General features: G+C 39.7%; 1 protein-coding gene across 4 annotated transcripts in view; it reads right to left on the bottom strand.

Annotated features, from left to right (window-relative positions):
* Positions 1-11,667: 11,667 nt before the first annotated feature.
* acj6 (abnormal chemosensory protein 6) overlaps positions 11,668-22,118 on the bottom strand; it is a 159,202-nt gene continuing 148,751 nt past the window's right edge. For all 4 annotated transcript variants that reach the window (XM_083126389.1, XM_083126387.1, XM_083126388.1 and 1 more), the window contains one exon: positions 11,668-13,576. In XM_083126389.1, the coding sequence (XP_082982515.1) occupies positions 12,851-13,576 (726 nt within the window). In that variant the 3' untranslated portion in view covers positions 11,668-12,850. The remainder of the gene's footprint in view (positions 13,577-22,118) is intronic.

The raw sequence follows: 22,118 nt of genomic DNA on the forward strand, positions 1-22,118 counted from the left end.
TGGAAGTCAAGGTGCACCCAAAGTCGTCATAAATTAACATCCTTATACCTACATTATTTACAGTGGTAAGAATGTAAATTATAACTAATTAGTTAAATTAATTAATCAAGTTTAAAATTCAAAGAACAGGATTTAACATTAAAATATCATACATACACAGCAGTGCACAGAGTTTGCTGCTTGTTTCAATATTGAGATACTTTACATGCTGTAGGATGACGATATCTGTCTGATCTAGTGGGTATTTTATTTTAGTAAATCATGAAATTTCGACACAAGTCTGGGTGAAATTTAATTTGGTCATTATGATAACTTTTAGGGTATTCAACGACATTTTAATTTTTTTTCAAAGGTCCATGTGTTGCTGATCATTGCAAACACACTTTCTACAGAACCACTGGTCAGTGCACAATACTGACTATAGTTTGGTGTCTCGTATTCTTAGGTTTCAGATACACGAATAACTCAGACCACCGTTCAACACACACATTAGGGGTATCGATCACATATTTTACCACAAAACTAAATTCATCAAAAGCATGTGTCTCATCTTCTGAAGGAAAACCCCTTTTGTGGCAATAAAAGTCCACTTTATGCACAGAAAGGCTAATCGGGACTGGGTCTACAGTTTAATGTGGGATCCAACGATCATACTGGAATTTGCTGCAATAGAGCCCAGTCAAAAACTTCAAGTTATCTGAAGCGCTCTTACCACTATCACTAATATAGCCTACTATATACACACTCACTGTTCAGTAACACATTTATCAGTTTCACCTTATTCTATATGATTGTCTAGAAGGCCCCTCATCTAACTAGGAAGAAATAAAGATACTTTCTTCTTCTGCAAGTTGTCTTTCAAACATTGTTGCTTGCAGACGACTTGTTTCACAGCATTGTGAAATATGGAAGCTTAAGAAATGCACAAAATGTAGTCCACTTCTGAAAGGCGGTATTCAAAAGTTCTTCAGTATCTCTGGACTCTTTGACTCAAATTAAGATTTAAGTGCCTGATATAAATCCGATGTTCTCTACACGCCTGGCATCAGTATGTACTTTCGTTATAGCCCAACACATGATAGTACTCGATGTCCACAAACTTGCACAAACCCATCATTGTGATCACTATTGTGATTCATAGAATATTTTCGTTTTTACCCATTATTTGTCAAAATTACTTTGGTTTTATAGTGAGAATGTCCTTTTTGAAGTATTCTGTTTCACTTAACAAAAAAACGTAAGTTACTCTCAACATATTACAGGAGGGAGGAACTTCTAAATCTAAAGCATTACATTTGGATGTGATGGCACCAAAGAAAAAATCATATCGTAGAATCTTACTTCTGTTATTTTTCCCCCCGAAAAAAATAACAGATTTTAGAAATACGTACTTATATACATAGAAATACTAACTGAACGATAACACTCCTGTCAAAGGTTGCGCGGATCACTATTGTGCTTCATTCAAATATGAGCTCTAATAAATAGTCAACAAGGGATATATTTCAAATAACGGCTGCACGAACATAATACCTGGACTGTTCCATGAAGCCAAAGCGATGAGTGTTGCCAAACTGTAGTAACATGTTAAAATATATGAGTGGATCACTATTATGATCCGAGCGACCACTGCAGCGTTAAGGAAAGAGTACTTGATGTTAGATCGTCGTTTAAGGTGCACTTCCCTTTTGGTATTTTGTAGAGCATCTACTGATTTCTCAGATCAAATCATAGATGGTAGAGTATGCGAGAAGAAACAGGAAACGGTTACGGAAAGGAACCGGAAGTGATAAGTTTCGATTATCGACATCTAAAGTCGATATGTCATGGTGAATCTGTACCGACCAACGAATCTTGACGCTTCTGTTCTTCATGGCAACAATAACTACTACCATTGAACGCTTCTAAATAATAATATCCTGAAGCGATAAATTGAAAATAAATTTTGCGAAAGCGGGACAATTCTACGTCCCCTATTAGTTTTGTGGGACAGAGCAGAAGGACATTTTACTAAGTGCGGGACTTTTGCATCGAAAGCGGAACGTTTCGTCACTTTATGTCACTTTCGTATACACTGGTTGATGGTATCTTTACTTGTTTGAGACATGGAAACATGGCTAAAGTGTAAATCTTTTCTTTTCTATTTCTGTTTTTAGGCAGACTTAGGACTTATCCATTTAATACCTTTACGAAACTATTATAAATTCACATATGTTGTTAGATACTCTACTTTTACATGTTAGTAACTAGCTGATTGCCCGGCGTTGCCCGGGTATTTATTTATCCCAATCTTCTATTAGACAGGAATATAATGAATTCTAACTATAGTGTAAAATGAACTTGGAGTTGAACGGCATTGGGAGTGTCACTATTCATCTCAGCGGCGACGAAAACTATGGATTCCACACTAATATCGGCCGTTTTCTATTATTTTTACATGTCACCCCTTCTCACCCCCACCCCTAGGGGTGTCAGGGGTGTCTTGGAGTTGAACGGCATTGGGAGTGTCACTATTCATCTTAGCGATCCCGACAACTAATATCGGCCGTTTTCGATTATTTTTTATTGTCACACCCTTCCCATCCCACATAGGGATGCCAGGGATGTCTTACCCCCACAGTATTTCTTTCGATATTGCAAGTGACAAGTGTACCAAGTTTGGTTGAAATTGCTCCAGGCGTTCAAGAGTTATGCCGGAACAAACACACACACACATCCATCCATTTTTATATATATAAATAGATAGATGAGATGCGAACTCTTACATATCTAGAAGTCAAAATATGATGAAATTACTGGCAGCCGAAACATTTTGACCTCAGCAGGTGAAGAGAAATCCAGGCACCACACGCTGCTACTCAATGCGAAATGAAAAATGACGAGGCCGCTGGATCCTGACGTCATTCAGAATAGTTACCCTACACGTCGCTTGTCTGCGGTACTTCCTTTAAAATATAAGCTGGTGGGGTCCGACCTTGGTCACTTTCCTCTACTTATATCTACATATTCTTGTACTCAAATTTGAAAATGTAACACTTTATCTGGGAGTGAATGTGATAAAACTTAATGGAATTTAATTCCCTGACGATTTTTAACGAAATATCTTAAAAATAACCTCAATATTATGAGAACAAAAATCATTAATGAAGCTGCATATAAATTGCTTCATGCGGTAATTTATAAAATGTTCTTTAGGTTATATTATTTTGTTAATATTATTGGAATAAAATGATATTGTTTAAAATGGTCAGAGAATTATACGTGGAATACGCGTTATCGAAAAAGAATTAAAGGATTTTGAAAACTTGCTACTCAAAAATCACTAAATATGTATATCAAAATGTTTCCAGTGATGTGGACCCTGTGGACTTGTTATGAGATGGAATCCAGCTTCTGCCTTGCGACCAAGAGAGAACATATCGAAACCATTGAAGTAACACCTAAGATATATCGTAGTATTTTAACACTAATCATTTCGATACGTCTTAACATTTTTCGATCGAGTAATATGTTTTTATCAACCCGGCATTCCTATTTCGTATTTCTCGGCATAATAGGTGCATCTGAGCTTAACAAAACCTCCTATTTTAGGAAGATATTTTTGTTTTGCTACTATATCATGATAAATTTTCAGTGAAAGTGCGCAAGGATGAATTAGATTCAGTTTCTATTAAATATTTAATTTTATATTTGAATTCAAGAAAAATGTTGTTTTGTATACTCCTTGTGTTTTGCAGTTGAAATTTAGTCATTTTTTTACCATCTACCGTTCATCTTCTCACATCAAAATCAGGTTGTTCTTGTTGTTTTTTTCACACCAACTTTGAACACAGTCTCTGCTGTTAGATGTAAAAAATGGAAAAAAAGAATTGGCCTTGATAACTGGGCAAACGAGATGAATTTATTGAGAACAATTTTAAAGACAGAACGTTTTGTTTATGACTAGTGACTTGTTTCAAGTGGAACTGTAGATCGTCAGTGGCGGTGATTGGGTTCCAAAACCGAGGGGGGCAAGGTGCCAAAACGAGGGGGGAAGGACAGTTTATTTCCCTTTGTAGATGAGGTTTAGCACAGTGCGGGGGCAATAGTGGCGAAAAGTGGGGACAACTGCACCCAATCGCACCCCCCTAATCGCCGGCGCCACTGGTAGTTCCCGAACCTCAGAAATGTACCGGGGGAGGGGAATAATATGCTTATCACATATTGACTTTAAAATTTCATATTTTGTAAAGTATTATCTAGATATGAATTCCAGGAAATGATATTAATATTTGTGACACATTTGCACTGAAAAAATACTGAAAAAATACTGAAAAAATTAAATACAACACTGAGAAAAAGATACCGGTTTGTTCAATATTCTAATGCCTGTAGCTTCGTAAATACACGTGATTTCTTCATAGCAGATATCCTCAATGATCAAGTTTTCAAATAAGGTATAGTGCTATCCGGTGCTGTATCGTGTTTCACGAATAGCGAAGGTTGAAGGTCAAGTTTCTAGCTCCTATTCTGGACCAATTCTATCCCTTCTTTACACTTCTCCTTCAGAATGACTTGACTTCAGTGTTGACAATAGCATAATAGTGATTTTTACTGGATCCATCTGTGTGTATTCTTCCTATATATATGTATGTATATATTCAAATGGCCAATTTTATATTATCCTAGCCTTTACAATACTAAATTCTAAAATTTGTCGCTATAGAACTTTATGTGGCCTCCGTATCCACGAATGTGGAATATTTTAAGTTGCTGAAGTTCACATGGCCGGCACGTGGTCGGAACGGGCGGAATGCCTACCCGAGAATTAAAATCTTTGATGAGCGTTCTTCGCGAATCACGCAGACCACACCACGTAGATAGATTTTGTTTACTGTTTACACTCTTGTGTTTTCCTGTGAGAAAATAAGCAGGAAAAGTGAAGAGGAGTTTTTGATGACTCCGATCAAAGTTCATCATATTCTCTCATATTCTCAATATCTGTCTTCCCCTTTGTTCCAACTTCTCCGCATCCATATAACTCCTTTTCTGTTGAGCTCTCCATTGCAGCTATTGAATAGTCTGGTGCCGTGCCGACCGTTCAAATTGGATTTGTGCTAAAGTTACCTTGTGTTCAGAATTTCGTATTGCATTTAAACAGAACTTCGAAAACATTTGCATGTGTTTGAATATTTTGCAATAGCAAATAGCGAAGCAATAGTACCTTACTACGAGGCATCAACTGTACAGTTTCTCAATTAAATGTATAAGGAATCGAATATGTACAATTTACACAAATTTAACGGCAGGAATCGCTGATTATTTCGAGTTCATGGAATTCTTGCAACGTTTCTGAAATTGTTTTCAACTTAAAATGTATTTTAATTGTCTAACTTGATCGCACTTCAGGTATTGTGGTCAAATCATCAGAACTTGACTACTTGATAATTTTTTGGGTATGAACACAAAACCGAAGGAGAAACATCTACACCTAGTGCAAATTTGTGTTTATAGGTCTTGTCTACTCTTACGGCAGCCGGTCCTCATGCTGGCAAGGGAAGTGAGTGGTGAGCTGGGAATACGCAGCAGACCAACCAGACAACAGCGGTAGCGCCGAGAGTTACGACGTCGCGGGAGGAGGTACTACGATCACCTCGTTCTACAAGCTGCTGCGTTTTTTTATCGCGCTGGATTGGTCGCTTTCCCACTCCCCACTTCCCTTGATAGCATGTAGAGCGCCCGCCGTAAGACTGGTCATTGTGTCAACATAATTTCTTTAAATGTAAAAGTTATGGTATGAATTTAAAACACCTATGTATCGATGGATATTGTCACAAGATAATATCTGCCATGGAATATTATTTTTTAGGTTGTACTTTTCTTCATAGAACATTTCGCTATCATTGCGTGTAATGTAGTAGCCCACCACAGTAGAAACTATTGGTTTTTCCCATCTTTTTTGGCAGCCTTCATTTTATTATCCTGCAATTCAGATCAAAAGGTAATCCCTCCAACAAGATCGAAACTAAAAGTTTGACCTTGGACTGTATCTACATAAGCTTATTGTTACAATAGCCCCATCTAGTATGCTGCACTTTTTGACTGCGCTATCGCGTCTAGGTGATTACAAGGTGCAACACTGAGCCGTCTACTTCGTCGATTTGGTGTCACTTAGTGTATTTGTTGTCTGCACCGTTTACACTACGTCCTGGAGCGGTGTAAGGTGTGGTGCACAGTCATGTGGTGGTTGCTAACCAATGAAACGTACGTTTAAGCAGCAGACATGCATGCACATATCAAGAAATATATTTCGGGGGTGTCCGAACCAAGTGCCTCATAATAATAATAATTGTTTAAATTTAAATAACTATATTAAAATGATTAAATATTTATATTAATTGATATTTTATTTTTATTACATGAATAGATAAAAATACGGTATAAGAATAGATATCACAGCACGTATTCATTATCTAGCTTATAGTTTAGATCGCCCACATTAGAAAAATAATGTAAAGAACTGAATATTTATTCAATAACAAAAAAAAAATGTTAGATCCAGTTGGCGAACAGTAAAGTTCATGATTAATATTTTATGCATATTTTTATAAGTAGTAGTGTGTATAAATTTTCATTGGTACTGTTATTCAAAGTTATGATACCAATATAATCCTTGCCTTCCATTAAGTTCGGCGGATATTACCATTTACTAACAAATGTTTAATGCTAAGTATATTTTCATTATTTAATTTGAGTACCTGGTAAATATTTCGGGGGGGTCCAGACCCCTTAAACCCCTCCATAAATACGTCTTTGCAGGCAGGCGTTTGTTGAATCTACACCGCTATTCTTGAGAAACACCCTCTACTTGGTTGAACGCAATTTCCTTGCACCAGACTGGCATTGGGATGCACCTGCACCACACCTGGTGACTGAAAGTGTATCGAACTAGACGGGGCTATTGGATCCAGTTTCTGCCGAGTTAGACTGCACTGCGTGTGTAGTGGTCGCATTGCGTCAGGAGTATCGTCAGTTTCCTGGTAGTTTGATATCCAGAATGCACCTAAAATTCACGAAAAGTAACATTGGAGAGCCCTGTTTCTGAAAATAGTATTGGGGTCAGTGAAAGTGACGGGTTAACGATATTTTGATTTTTTCATTATAATTTTGGCCTGTCTTTAACTAACTAGATTTTTCGTTAATAATGCTTTGCAATTTTATTCCCTGTATTTTAAAGCCACAGTTTCCTGGCTCACGGAGCCGTGGCGGAGTGGTTAGCACATCGCGCTACGACACCAGGAGTCCGGGGTTCGAATCCCGGCCTAGGCATGGATGTTTATGAATGTCCATTCATCAATTTCATCACTCATCTCCATCTTCGCAATTAGCCAAAAGTGACAGAAAAGCGAAATAGTATAAAGCAATCCTGACTCTCGATTATGTTAGTTCTTGATTCATGTGTGTCGTCTAGTGGGTTACGTTAGTAAACAAAGTCAATATACATTTTATTGTTCACTATTGTCACCCAAATGACGTAAGAAATCATGTACTCGTATAAAGAGTCACAGCGCTACACTTGCCAGAGTACACATGCCAGAGTATTTCGGCTTCAATCTGACCGCCCATGCTTATCTAGATTGCGTTGTTCATTCTACGATTTCCCGCCGTATATGCCAGTATATAAATTTCCTCCGAAATCGAATTAAATGTGACCATACCCTAACACGGTATAGAAAACCAGACAATAACTGCGTGGCAGGCAGGACTGGAAGCGCTCGCTAATTTGGTAACCTTTCTAAAATAACGTCTTTCCAGCATAAGAGAGGACTGAGAGAGAAATAACATTTCTGCTATGTTTACCAGTGATGACTATTAGGCTCAATTTTGTAATTTCCCTGTGAATATTTTATCTTGTAACCTCCGACCTCGCGGTACAACACCAGGGGTTCCGGGTTCGATTCCCGGCCTGGGCATGGGTGTTCTTTCTGAGTGTCCCTTCAATAATGTCATCACCCAGCTTCATCGTCGCGATTAGCCAACAGTGGCAGAAAATTCACGCTAAATGACAAACAAAACAAATTATCTTGTAACGAACACGCAAGACTAATAGTCTATCAGTCCACAAAAAAATTATGTTTATAGCCGTTGTAGTTTCTGAGATACTGAGAGTTGACACAGAACGACGGACCCAAAATGCGTTATTTTTTTTAAAAAAAACCTCTTGAAGTTAGTTCTCTAAACCCCTTCAATCCCAACGTTCCAAAAAGTTAATAAATCATACTACATTCTAATGTATAGCTCCCAGTGGCTGCGATTGGGTTCCAAAACCGGGGGGGGGGGGCAATGTGGAAAAACTGGGGGGGCAAAGACAGTATATTTCCCTTTGTATATATGATTTAGCATAGTGCGAGGGCAAACGTGGCGAAAAGTGGAGGGGAAAACTGCGCCTCGCCCCCCCCCCAATCGCCGCCACTGATAGCTCCATAAATACATGTTCATTCTTGCAAGAGTACTTACAGCATTTATGGAAACTAAGCCAAAGCTTCATATTTATTGATGCTCTAATCATTAGTATAGAAAAATTATTAAAATTGTCCGGCGTCGCCTTGTAATCATAATGGTTCAGATCCCACTTTAAACTGTAGGTCCAGTCCCGATTACCTTATTGTGCACAAAGTGAACTTAAAACACCAACTCAATCAATCGATCAATGAATCATATTCTGGTCAATTTTACTGGCGGTACAGGTTAGTGACTTAAATATGTAGTGAATATAAAAACTTTTTTCTTTATTGACTGAAAAACTTATAATGGGTTCATCAGTACTGATGTTACTTGCTCGTAAAAGGGAGACACACACTTTAGCAAAAACAAGAACTGATTATAACCAGAATATTTATCCTAGCTTGAACATGTAAGGGTCTTACCAAAAGTAATAAGCATTTACTGTTTATAGACTAATTTGTTGTGTGGTAGGTGACGCCATCTGTGATGCATCTTTGAGGGTCGTAAGACAACAGTGGCTTTCATCACGTGACCAGTATTACTCCTAGCAAAATGGTTGAAAACTGTATTTCGTTTCGTCGGCGTGCTGAATTTTTCAAGATGTAATCCCCGCTCCAGAAATTTGCCAGAGACTTCAACGTGCCTTTGGAAATGTGTGCATGGGTGCTATAGGTCTTTTCAGTTCTTACGGCGGGCGCTCTACAAGCTGGGAATGGGAGTGAGGAAGCGACCAATCTAGTGGGATAAGAAACGCAGCAGCCTGTAGAACGAGGTGCGCGTAGTACTTCCTCCCGCCACGTCATAACTCTCGGCGCCACCGCTGTTGTCTGGTTGGTCTGCGGCATCATTGAGCTTTTCGCGAGAAATGTCCTAAAAGAAAAATCATCTTCCAGCACGACAATTATCGGTCCCATTCATTTCACTTAACATCTGAAGAAATCGAAAAAATGTTGTTGGAAGCGCTCCTCCTACAGGCTTGATCTGGCAACATCAGGTTGAGACAGTGGAGCCAACTCAGACAGCAGTGCCTCCGTGTCTTCGTTAGGCTGGAACTTCCAGATTGATGGGGAAAATGTGTACAGAGAAATTGAGTTTGTTGAAAAGTGAACAATAAAGACTTTAGATTAACGTTATGTACTTGGTTTTTCAATAATACAACATGATATTTTAGAAAAAAATGTTGCTCATTACTTTTTGCATGATCCTCGTATTTTTTAATTAACTTTTAATAAAAAGCACATCGAAGAAGATCAAATTTAGAAGTTAACAGCTCAAGAACAAGACGATAGCTTGAAATACCAAGAGGATTGTACTTTGTGTGAGTCAAGTCTCCAACTATCATACATTTTAGTGTCTTCCTCAAAGGTCATCCATCCCCATCCCCAAAAAGCAGTTCGTTTCCTGTAATGTCGAAGTATGTGTAACGAAAACCACGTGAATTTCTGAGATATAGATGCTTGTCATTGGTTGATTAAATAAGACAGGTAAGAGTTGAATCATGTTAACTAGACCACACAGAACAAAAGCAAAGGAACTCTACCTGGCACAATATATCGCAAAGCAGTGCTGACGCAAAGCTTCTGCTTGGTTGAACACAATTTCCTTGCACCAGCCTGACACAAATTTACTAAACTATAGTATGGGAGCCAAATTCCTGAGATCAATATGAACAAGAAGTCACGGCAACCATTTTTTTCCGCGATAATTTTAAAATACACAGTGGAGACCCCGTCACATGCAATGTAATGTGACGCCACTATACCGCGTTTGTTACAACCTGTCACGGTTCCCGCGCTAGCTGGTCGCTGGCTTTTCTCCGTGCTGGGGAAAGTCAAAGCCAGGCAGCCAATTAAAATACGCAACGTCGCAACAGCGTCTACGTAAGCGCCTCTCTCCTGGCTTCCATTCGCTCCTCAATGCCCAGCAGACGATTTTTTCCTCGTTTCTCATTGGCACCGAAACTGTCGAGCGATCGCTAGCGCGGGAAACGGGACAGGTTCTAACAAACGGCAGTGGCTGCCAAGACATTGAACTGAGGGAAGTGAGAAGTCAGTGTGTTTAACAGTCGTGCAGGATGAATGTGACCCGGCGTGAACAGCGTTCTTATGTGGAAATAGCAGTTCTCCGTGGAAGGAATGCGAGAGAATGTCACACTGAGGAAATTATGCCCTAATATACCGAACTGTTGCGAGGTGGGCAGCAGCTTTCCGGTGTGGAAGAGAAGCAACTGCCAACATGCAACGTTCAGGACGACCTGTGACTACGTGTATTTTTTTTGTCTATCCTGATACAGATCTCTATGTTGTTCAATATTCGTACATTAAACGTTAGCATATATCGTGACCTTCCAATTGTGTTTCTTACAATTTCTTGCCTGACCCGCATTATCGTGGAGAAGAATGGTTGCCATGACTTTTGCTTTAACTCTCGTATATATCTTATTCTTGGATTTATCGTATATGGCCACATTCTCTTATAAATACTATTCTGTAAACTGTAATAACAAAGTGAACCAATGCATGTTACTGTTCCACAATATTTTGACGATATATACCGTGTCAGCTATATATCATCACGATATTTTGGCAATATGCATCGTGGAGATGATATATCGCTGATAATCGTATCGTCTGTGACAATATTTTCTTGACGATATATCGCGATATAAAATTTCCGATATCGTCCATCCCTACTTCTAAATTACTTAAATAATAAGCCTGTAACAAAATGTGTAAGTTAGCAGAACACAGTCGGGAAAACACAAATTACTAAAAACTTCCAAGAGTTTACAACTTACAAAAAGCCAAGTCTATTGCGTAAATACAGCGATGTATTTAAAGAAACAATTTTTATAATGGAATGATATACATATACCCTGTAACAAGATATCGAATATTAAACTATGACTTGTACTTTTATTTTTCTATGAGTTCGCAATGAACATAGGTGTATGACTAGTTTACGAATTATGCACTTTTCCAAGCACATTTACAATTGTTATTACCTTTTTTTATTTTTATTTTCTTACTTTGGCTGAAAAATGAAAACAGTTAAAACAAAACAATATTATTTTTACCTAGAAAATATCGCAGCACTTTGGAATGTAAAGTTTGAATAATTCTATGCTCCTTTCCAGTGTTCAATACACTTATTGCACAAAGTACAGAAAAAATGTGATTTTTTTCCATGGAGAAGAAGAGGGCAATTTATTTGAAGCCTTTTTTTCTTTCAAAAAATGTTTCGTTGTGTCAATATGTACGCGAGATTATATAAGAAATATGGTTGCAGTCAATATCAGTGATCTTTACTTCCGGTGATATTGTGCCATAACAAATTCCACGTCACTGACTGTTTTTTTTTTAAAATTTCTTTCGGTTATTATTTAATTGGATGGAGATATACATATGAATTATTATATACAATCACTGTTGATAGGTACAGTTAGATGTGAAAAATATACAAACAATACTATTTTTTGTTGTTTCTTTAAGGTCTCGTAGCTACATTTGTTAGGGGAGTTTTGTAAAAATTATATGAGTAAAGTCAAATGGTGAGGGGGCATATTGCACCAAGAAACAATAGCGCTTTGGCTATTTTTAATAAATTAACACAACACTTGAAAAGGAAAGGGAATATTGCACTGTTCCACTGTCTTGTAATCAATTTTGAAACCAACAATAATAGGCAATGTTATATAACTAGCCTAACAGAAGTCCTAGCTTCCAACAAGCGATCGTGATTTGGTAAGTTTACATGTGTCGCTTTTTTTTCATTTTCTTATTGTTTTGCAAATTTCGTACTGTGGAAATTGGACTGGGCCAGACTAGACTAGACTAGACTAGGCAAAGAAATGACTAGGATATTTACAACAGTCTTCGAATGATTCCTTTTTTTCTGTTTCGTTTGACTAGATGATAATTTTTGTTGCCTTCTTTTTAAAAGAAGGTGTGATGTGTGTGGTTAGGTGTCTCCTTTCCTTCCTTGGTTCCAGATGGCTGTCCTGTGTCACTTTTTCCCCGATCTGTTGCAGTAAATGCTTTAGAAGCAATAGAAGTCACTTTTATCACTTGGCGTTGAACTATTTTGGTCATCTGTAATGTCGGGCACGGTCGAGCTGCCGTCCACCCGCCCGTTGAGATCTCTCGAGCGATTTCCAGTTACAGTGTGCCGGTTCAAACTACGCAACAATGGTCTGAGGTAACACACGCGGAAGGAAGCATTGCTGAGGATCACCAGGTCTTTCTTTATCGCTTCATCGACGGTCCCCGTTCAAGGGCACGAAAAAGGTGGGGGTGGGGGTTGGTTTATTTTATATACACTGGGAAGGGAGGGGGGTTGGAGGGGCGGACCCCCCTCCCGCAGCCTGTCAGTGCTGCGCGGCAAACTTCATTCGCTTTTGTTTTTGTCTTTGGTTGCAGAACCACACTCGCACCACATTCTTCTTAAGGTCCAACTTTTCCGCGATCGCCGCTATTTTTTCTCCGGATGGCCTCGGCTGGACAGCGAAGTAAGCTTCCAGCGATCTCTTCTCTGGAGCCGCGATGGAGGTTCGTTTCCTCTTCTTTTCTCCAGCCGGAAGGACGCTGGGGGCATCCGGATCCCGTCTCTTGTTCTTGGCCTGGGCCTCCGCCTCCTCCAGCCACGCTTGAAGTATGGGCTTCAAGGCGATCATGTTGTTGTGGGACAGCGTGAGGGACTCGAACCTGCAGATGGTGCTCTGGGACAAGGCGCCGACGCCCGGCAGCTTCAGGTTCGCCAGCGCCTTCCCGACGTCCGCCTGCGTCACCCCTAGCTTGATCCTCCTCTGCTTGAAGCGCTCCGCGAACGCCTCCAGCTCGCGCGGGTCCGTGTCCGAGTCGTGCATGGGCACGGGCGGGTGCGCGTGCGGGTGGGGATGCGGGTGCGGGTGGGACAGGGGCGGGTGGCTGGTCATCATCGTGTTCATGGCCGAGTGGGAGTAGACTGGTCCGTGCAGCTGCGGGTGGTGGCCGTGGGAAGAGCCCGTCGTGTCGGACATCGGGGCCAGGGTGGTCATGGATGACGACGATATCGGGTCAAGCATCTCCAAGCCGTCCATCCCGTGGTGGCCCATCTGCACAAAGAGAAAAGAGATCCAATAAACATCAACATAAGTTCAGGCGTTACGTACCTTCAACATCTGTCTCTCGGTAGCGCATATACTTAAAACACTTCCAAGGTAATTCATAATGAGGATATTTGTTGAGTGAACTAACTTACTGTTGTGTACATACTTGTAATGAACTTCAAGTGAAGTGCATGCTTAAGAAACAAAGTCGTTTCCGAAATTTCTGCTTCTTTAGAAAGACCGCTATGATGTTCTAAATTGTGATAATCAGGGCTAGGATTTTTATGACCTAAAAATCACCAAAATATGCAAAATAAAATATGCTCTTATGACCTAAAATTTTACAAAATATGCACTATAATTTGAAAAATATGCCCTCAACTACTCTGTTTCAAACATCAATATCTAAATTATGCAGAAATATTTTCATATACATACTATTTTTAGATCACTTTATGCGCTGATAAGCTGAAATTCACAATGAATACTTTCTGTAAATTTTCAATTGAAAATGAAATCTTTGCTGCAGTCCAACAAAAAAAATCTCGAGTGAATATGGAAGTAAGAACGAATCTACTTGGAAAATGACTATATTTCTTGAAAAAGCAAAAATATGCTGAATATGACCGAAAATCCATCAAAATAGGCTTTATCACGTACAAATGGCCAAATATGGCAAAATATGCCCTTAGAAAGCACCTTAATTCAATTAGTTTCTTCACAATATGAATTTCTATATATTTAGGGAACACATCACCCTTACCAACAAAAAATATGCTAAGTCATAAAAATCCTAGCGCTAGTTATAATTACATCCTGGACCATTTCTGTTGTTTTCTCTCGCTGTTGTCAGGATGTCTATGATAGAAAATAAGTTTACTGGACCACGAAACCATTACAGACATCCAGACAGCAACGAAAGCAAATAACACGAAAATTAATTTCAGGAATTCGAACCAGATGAGAGTGTTCAGAATTTAAAATATCTTATCAGTTTCTTAAAAGTAGAAGAATTTTCGGAAAAAAAATGCTCGCAGCCTTAAGGTAGACAAACATTATTTGCGCCAATTCATTTACTAATTATTATACTATTTAAACACACTACGTAAACTGCAAGGAATATATGGTGATTATTACTGCAATGTTTATTCTCTATACATGAATTTTGGATTGGATCTTAAATATTCCGAGACCACCATTTTATTAAAGGTTCCATTGGTTTCTTTCCACCAAAATATCTAATTCCATTTTCATCGATGCTTCTGTTGATTCGAAATCGCATCTTCTACTTCTTTGGATTGCAACTTTATCGGTGATTGCATCATCTAGCCTGGTTCCAGATTTCTATGACTATTTAAATTTTTTCTAATATTATTCTATTGCTTCTCATCATGCGCTTACGTTACAAGTTAGTAATGTGATTTACTTCATGCAATGTAATTAGTAATCTCCTTCATATTTAAGTGAGAATACATACGTAGATACATACACAAGCGCGCGTTCTCTGCCCCTATTAGCAATGTTCAGAAAGTTACTTTTAAAAATAACATTTAAAGTTGCTTGGTTCCAAAAGTAACTGAATTGAAGTTGCTGGTACTTTCTGCTGGAAATTTTGTTTCAAACAAATAACACAAAATCAAGGATCATTAATTGTACTAGGGGTGTTGAAAAGTTCGTGGCCTGGCCCAGAAGGAATGCAGTGGGAATTATGAAATTTCACAGTTACTCAACGTACTCCTCTCTAAGCTCAATGCACTTTTTGGCACAATGCTCCCAACCTTTGAAGATCCCTTAAAAACAAGTTAGCTCATAACAAAAAACGTTCTGCGGCAGTGTTCATCTCCTGATTGGGTGCAAAATGGTGTCCCTTCAAAGGTTTTTTGAGTTTGGGTAGGAAAAGGTAGTCTGACAGAGCCAGATCGGGGTAATAGGGGGATGATCAAGATATTGAAAGCCCAACAGCTGTGTTTGCAATGCTCGATGAGCAGACTCATTGTCGTGAAGGGACAAAGCTTCTTTTTTGAGCTTTCCACGGCGTTGATGCTTCAGAATCTCCTTCGGTTGGTGTGTAGTAATCTGCATTAACTGTCTGGCCCTTCGGTAGGTAATCTATAAGTAACACACCGTCCTTATCCCAGGAAAATTAAGCAAATACCTTCCCTGCAGGCTTTTGTGCTTTGAACATCTTAGGGCAAGATGAACCAGAGTGCTGGTATTTCATCGACTGGTGCTTTGTCTCCTGATCATGGTGACATAGGCAGGTTTCATCCATTGACAGGAATTGTTCGGCATGTTCAAAATGGAACATGATTTTCCTGAATGCCCCCATCCTTTCGCGCTTTCGGTCCGCTGGCAGAATGCATTTCTCTGAGAGTTTATGCATGCGCAGATCATAGTGAATTATGATACCAACGCGTTCGCATGAAATGCCCAGTCTGTGCTGCACGTTTCACACATGTGGCAGTCTGCGAGAATTGGGCCATCAATTTGAACGATGATTTGCTCAACGGTCACTGTTTTTGGTCTTTCTGCACAGGGAGTATCATCTGTTGAGAATTCACCATGTTTAAACTGTGCCACCCACTTATTCACAGCTGCATATGAAGGAGCAGACTCTGCAGGGTGTTGCGCATTTCCCCATGCATCTCCTTTCGAGACTTGCCTGGAGGAATAAAAACTTCAACACAGCCCTGGTTTCTGTGTTGTAACGCTATGGGGGCACTAGCGCTACAGTGGGTTGTAACCTTAGTTGATGGTAGACATATAAATGCACTCCCTTGATATAAAACATATATTTATTGGTCTAAGTGTCTAACAAGTATAATGCTTATAATCTAACTTAAACTATCTGGCCATTATGTGACTTGATCTTATCCCATAATAGAAAGAATTCCCAGGTGCCACCACTTAGAGAACTGATGTTTACCCTCTAAAATAGGAGCAGCTAATAATAGAAGAGCCTCTCGACGTCTCTCGATGTGCCAGGACTCCATGACTCCAGAGACTTGTTTCTAGGAGTATTTATTGAAGTTACAACCTTGTCTCTATCCTATCCTCAACCCAGCTGAGAGAGCTCACAACCTTGTGGCTATTTTCGCTGACTGTTCATTCTGGGGGAGAGGGATGTCCTTGCTGGCCATGACGTAGGCTGATGGTAGACCTGCAATATTTTCCCAGAATATTCACGGCCAAGGTTCTGGCCTTGTTGATCCTAAGCCACCCAACTTCCTGTAGGTTGCCTTGTCGGAAACCTTGCCCTTGATAGTATAGGGGGAGGGAAGGGCCTTGGCTAAATCACACGTGTTGAGGATAGATAAGTGTGTGACGCATGTGCTTACTTCCTGGTCTGTTCATATTTCCTTGTAGAGGCAATGCCCTATTATGTAACTCGCAGAAACTGCTCGTTTCAGTGTTCGTAAATCTCGCTAGGTGGACAGACATGCTAACTTCATAGAACTTAAAAAACAGGAAAGGCTTCGGTTAATGCTCTGACTTTCGGTACTTGAACATACTTTCAAGACATAATATGACCTTCCTTCATGGTCGGGCCCCGAACTTTTCAGCACCCCTGAAATAAAATAGATACTGTATATGGAGACTAACATGTGACTACCAGAAATTTTTACCGTTGGTTTATTCATGTCAACAGTCGAAACAGTGGATACATATGAATTGCTTATAAACTACAAAGATACGTATAATTTTGTGGCAAGTAGTATAATAGGATATAAATATCTCGATCAATCTATCCACATATTTTTTTTGCGTTGCATTTCTGTCACTTTTGGATAATCGCGATGATAAGGATGAGTGAAGATATGATGGAATTGAAGAAGGGGTAGTCACAAAGAACACCCAGGCCCAGGCGGGGATTCGAACCCGAGATCCTGGCGTCGTAGCTCGCTGTGATAACCACTCCGCCACGAGGGTCTACCTATCCGCATGAGTCACAATCGGCATGTTAGACTGAAATTTGGCTTTTCTTACCTGAATGCAACAGATATTACGAAGCGAGTTTCAAGTATTCACTGACAAATATTTGGGCTTAATATTTACAGTACAGTGCGGCCAACTTTATATCAAGCATGGCTCTACTGAATTTTCATTGAGTTGGTATTTTAAGTCTAGTTTGTGCACAGTAAGGCTAATTGAGACTGGGCCTACAGTTTAAAGTGGTTTCCGAACCAGTATGTGCCCCCACGGGGTATTGAACCCGGGGCCCCTTGATTACAAGGCGACGACGGTACCACTGCGCCATCGGGGAGGCCGTAGGTTCGACTGAGGAATGTTAAGGGACTGACATGTGGCAATTACCATTTTGTTGTGTGTCATAAACGTACCGACAAATAAGTTTGTGACTGTGATAGTAGATGCAGTTAACGTTCGCAAGATGCATATTTGGTGCATCTTCCCCTGAATGTGTAGTTCTTTCTGCGGATCACAAAACGGAACCCTAGAAGCGCACAACGAACACGTGCGAACGCGCGTGTGAGTGTGTGTGTGTTGGGCTTATATACGAGCCTGGTGCAAATTAGGTAGCGCCCCCTATCTCTACCATCATCTCTCTCTCTCTCTTTCTCGCTTGGACTGCGGAAAAGAACATCTCGCAACCGTTTCCACGATTCCTCCAAGTGCGAGCGCATTTCTCCTCCCCTCCACTTCTCCCCTTCCCCCACAAACTCCTCCACCCCCCCATTCGTAGCCATTTCTCACGGAGGGTAGACAAATGAACCGGGAGCCAAGTTCATGCGTTTCCATTTACCTCCCAAATTGTTCTTATTCCTCAAATATCCACTTTACAAGGACGGGGGCGTTCGTTTCGGCAATAATGATGAAATATTCCGCCAGGAGGCTCTCCATTCTTTGCCCGTTCGCCGACTTCCCGCTTGTCGGAGGCCTCGAGAAAAAAGCTCGGGTGAATCATAGACGATGCCCCGAGCGGCCACAAATCAATTGCTCCGAAAAAGCTTGGCCCGGCTCGGTCCGTCACGGCACGGGCGTTCATCGTTCCTGGCGATTGCCTTCTTTTATTCTTCCCGTTTCCTTTTTTTTCGTCCCGTTATTTTCTTCCCTTTTCCTCCTTTCCGTCCCTTTTTTGTTCTCCCGTCCGCCACAATTCCGGATCTGCCGGGGGGAAGGGGGGAGATTTCCCCCTCGAGATACCGCAACTGAAAAAAAGAGAACTTTCTGGTCACGTGACCTGGGAGCATTGTTGAAGTGCTGAAGCAGAAGAAGAGGTCAACCAATTGTAATTTCTTCCCAAGCAACACCAATCCGAAATATTTTAAATAAAAATGATGAACGTTTAAATCTGAAAAATTAAGTAAATGAAAATGAGCGTTTAAGAAAAAATAGTAAGTTTTGGAAATACGTTCGATGAGAAGGAATTACCCGTTGTATTCTAAAACAATTACTGTTTGGTTATTAAAAAAGGAGAGCGTAATTTCAAAAACTTATCTATGAATAATGGGAACCATTAAATCCAACTCAAAATGTAGCTTCTCGCTCAAAAAATCTATCTATAAAAATCAGACAATAACCAATTGACTGCGCAAGTGATACATTATGAGATACGAATCTACAAAATGCAAATTTAGTTTGCGTCGATCGTTTTGTTAGATGTTGGTCATGAGTTTCACGTACGTCTTGCCTAGAGATTGTGATCTAACACTTCTGCGTGCATCTTGTCATAGGGGCTGACGTTTTAAAATTCGATTTACATCTTCACATAGAGGCTGTTAATTGCGCTATCTTTACTTATTTATGTTAATCCTTTGTGTTACTTTTATTCTTGTTCCTTTCATTGTTGATGATTTCAGTGTCATACGTGCTGTATCTGAAATTTTCTCAAATATAAAGTACAATTTCGACGTGAGTCTTTCCATTGAGTTTGACCGTTGTCAGTTCAGCGTGCGGCCAGCAGAGGACAACGATGAAAGAAACCAGTTATTGCCAGCGCATAAATTCACGCATTCGCTTTTCAGCATGCATTTACCGAACAAGCCTTTTTAGCATCGAATATTCTGGCTCTTCTTGCCCGCCCGCCTCCCTCTCTCTCCCGCAACAAACCCGAAACTTACTTCTCTATTAGCGCAGTGGCTGAAGTTGAGCAGTTAACACGATGTAGTCTAATTAGCTTCGGCACTCATAGGAACGGAAGCAGTGCAACACATTCCGGAGTTTGGACATTAAAGCCCTCCTCTGGTAGCCGTATAAAGGGGGAGTGGCGCCGGATGAAATTTCGGCTTCAGGTTTCTTCTCGCTGCGGTCTTTTATGCGTTGTCTCCCCTTCAGCCCTCCTCACGCAAGCCTAACCGCCATAATAATATCGGTCCCCGAATGGCTATAGCGTGGAAATGAAAATGGGCCCTGAATGCTTCGCTTGATATCGTTCGGCTTTGGGAATGCGGGAACGTATATCCCGTTTCTCCTGTCTTGAAGAGGCGCGTTGCTGAGGCGTTACGTAAAATAACCAAATATGTAAACAAGAATGACGTTGTTTTGTTTTCTGGTGCGAATGTGCATGATTAGATCGAAGTCTTATGGCCGCACTGAATCGCTTTGAACCAAATATAATGAGGGGAAACCTGAGAAGATTCTAGACTACCGTTTATTTATTTAGTTTCCGTAATTTAGATATCTTATATTTAGAGATGGGTTTTGATTGAATGATTGAATTGTTGTTTTAAGTCCACTTTATGCACAGAAAGGCTAATCGGGACTGGACCTACAGTTTAAAGTGGAATCCGAACCACTGTGACATGCGCTTCCACCGGGTATCGAACGCGGGATCCCTTGATTACAAGCCGACGAAGTTTCCACTACGTCATCGGGGAGGCATTTAGGGATGGGTCGGAACAAAGTATCTCTCATGTAATAACGTTTATAGTTAATAAGACTAACATGACTCAATAATAATGATGATAATAATGATAATAATAATAACTTTTATTAGTATTATTGTTATAATATAAACAGGTAAAGAATGGTATAAGTATAGCTATAAAACAAAACTTATTCATTATCCAGTTTATATCTACTTGTGATCACTAAAATTGATGTAAAAATAGCTGTCCTACCAATGAAATAAAAGTAATTTTGTGGATTATTCATTGAATACCAAAAGAGGTTGTTAGGTGTAGCTGATGAAAAGTAACATTGTGTTTATACAGTAAACCCTCGTTAACACAAACTCGCTTAAGACGAACACTCGGTTAACATGAACAAAATGTTGGTCCCGGCAGGGATGTATTATATCTTATCGGTTAACGCGAATTTCGGTTACCACGAATTACGAACTGTTTTTTAGTCCGTTAGATCTCATTTAACACTAACTTTCAAAGTTTTTCATAATTTTTTTCTGTCGTTCCTCTGCTGATGTAAGAAATCGCTCAACAATCTCTTATCATTTTGTCAACAATCAACTTATACAGTATTGAAACAAACAGATTCAGATCAACAATTTGTTTTTCTGTTCTTTGAAATATAGCCACTACGAGTAACATCAAGATTAAAACTTGGGTGCAATTGCTCGACAATCGCGATCATTGCGTCAAGAATGAGCTTATACGTATTTAACCAACGAATTCAGTTGTGTGTTACGTATTGTAAATGGTTAATGCGTAGAAAGAACTCTATTGCAACAATAAAATTTGAGTCCCCGGTTAGCACGAATTTTTTTAACGCGAACTCTTGATTTTTCGGTCCCTTGGGATTCGGGTTAACGAGGGTTTACTGTATGTATTAGTAGTAGTAGTAGTGGTACACATAAATTTTCGAAGGCACCGTCAACGCAAAGTTGCATAATCGCAATATTCCTTATCTTTATATAAGTTCTGCAAAAATAAACCAAATTTATATTACTCAACTGTAAACCAGGTTTTTGCTTATTTTATTGTGTACTTTGATATTTTTGTGGGGGGTGGAGCCATTGATCCTCCTCCTAAATACATCTTCTCCCTTTTGGACAACGTACACATTGTTACTGTTAATTGTAATATTTTGCCTGATTGCCATGACATCTAAGTGTATTGATGTTCCTTAATATCTAAACCTTTTTGTCATGGTAATTACGATGGGATTTTGTTATTCAAAAGAATAGAAAGCAAGGAGGGTAAGGAACGTGGGCACCCGTAAGGGGGGCCGGGGGCACTTGCTCCCCCTGAGATATCTGGGAAAAGACAATGTAATTCGAATGGTGATATTTTATTATAAATAATACTTCTTTCTGTGACTTACAGGCTATAAGTTACAGCAATTACTGCCATGTCTAAAAAAAATAACGAAAGACGTTTTCACAACAGGCGCTAGAATCATTTTCACTGCCGTAACTAGGGGTGTGCGGAACGAAAATTTTTGATCGGGACTTATATGATCCTGTCTTTCGAGACTGAAAAAAACTGCCATTTCCGAACAAGTTTAGGGTGAAAATCTAGAATTTTACACACTATTTCTTCCCTGCTCGAGCGATTGTTTTTGCACTTCTGGAATAAAAAATATTAATTTTAACAAATTTTAGACACTTTTTCGCCCAAAAAATATAAAGCAG

This window comes from Lepisma saccharinum, chromosome 8 (genome assembly GCF_977018435.1).
Source record: "Lepisma saccharinum chromosome 8, izLepSacc3.1, whole genome shotgun sequence".
Classification (NCBI taxonomy): domain Eukaryota; kingdom Metazoa; phylum Arthropoda; class Insecta; order Zygentoma; family Lepismatidae; genus Lepisma; species Lepisma saccharinum.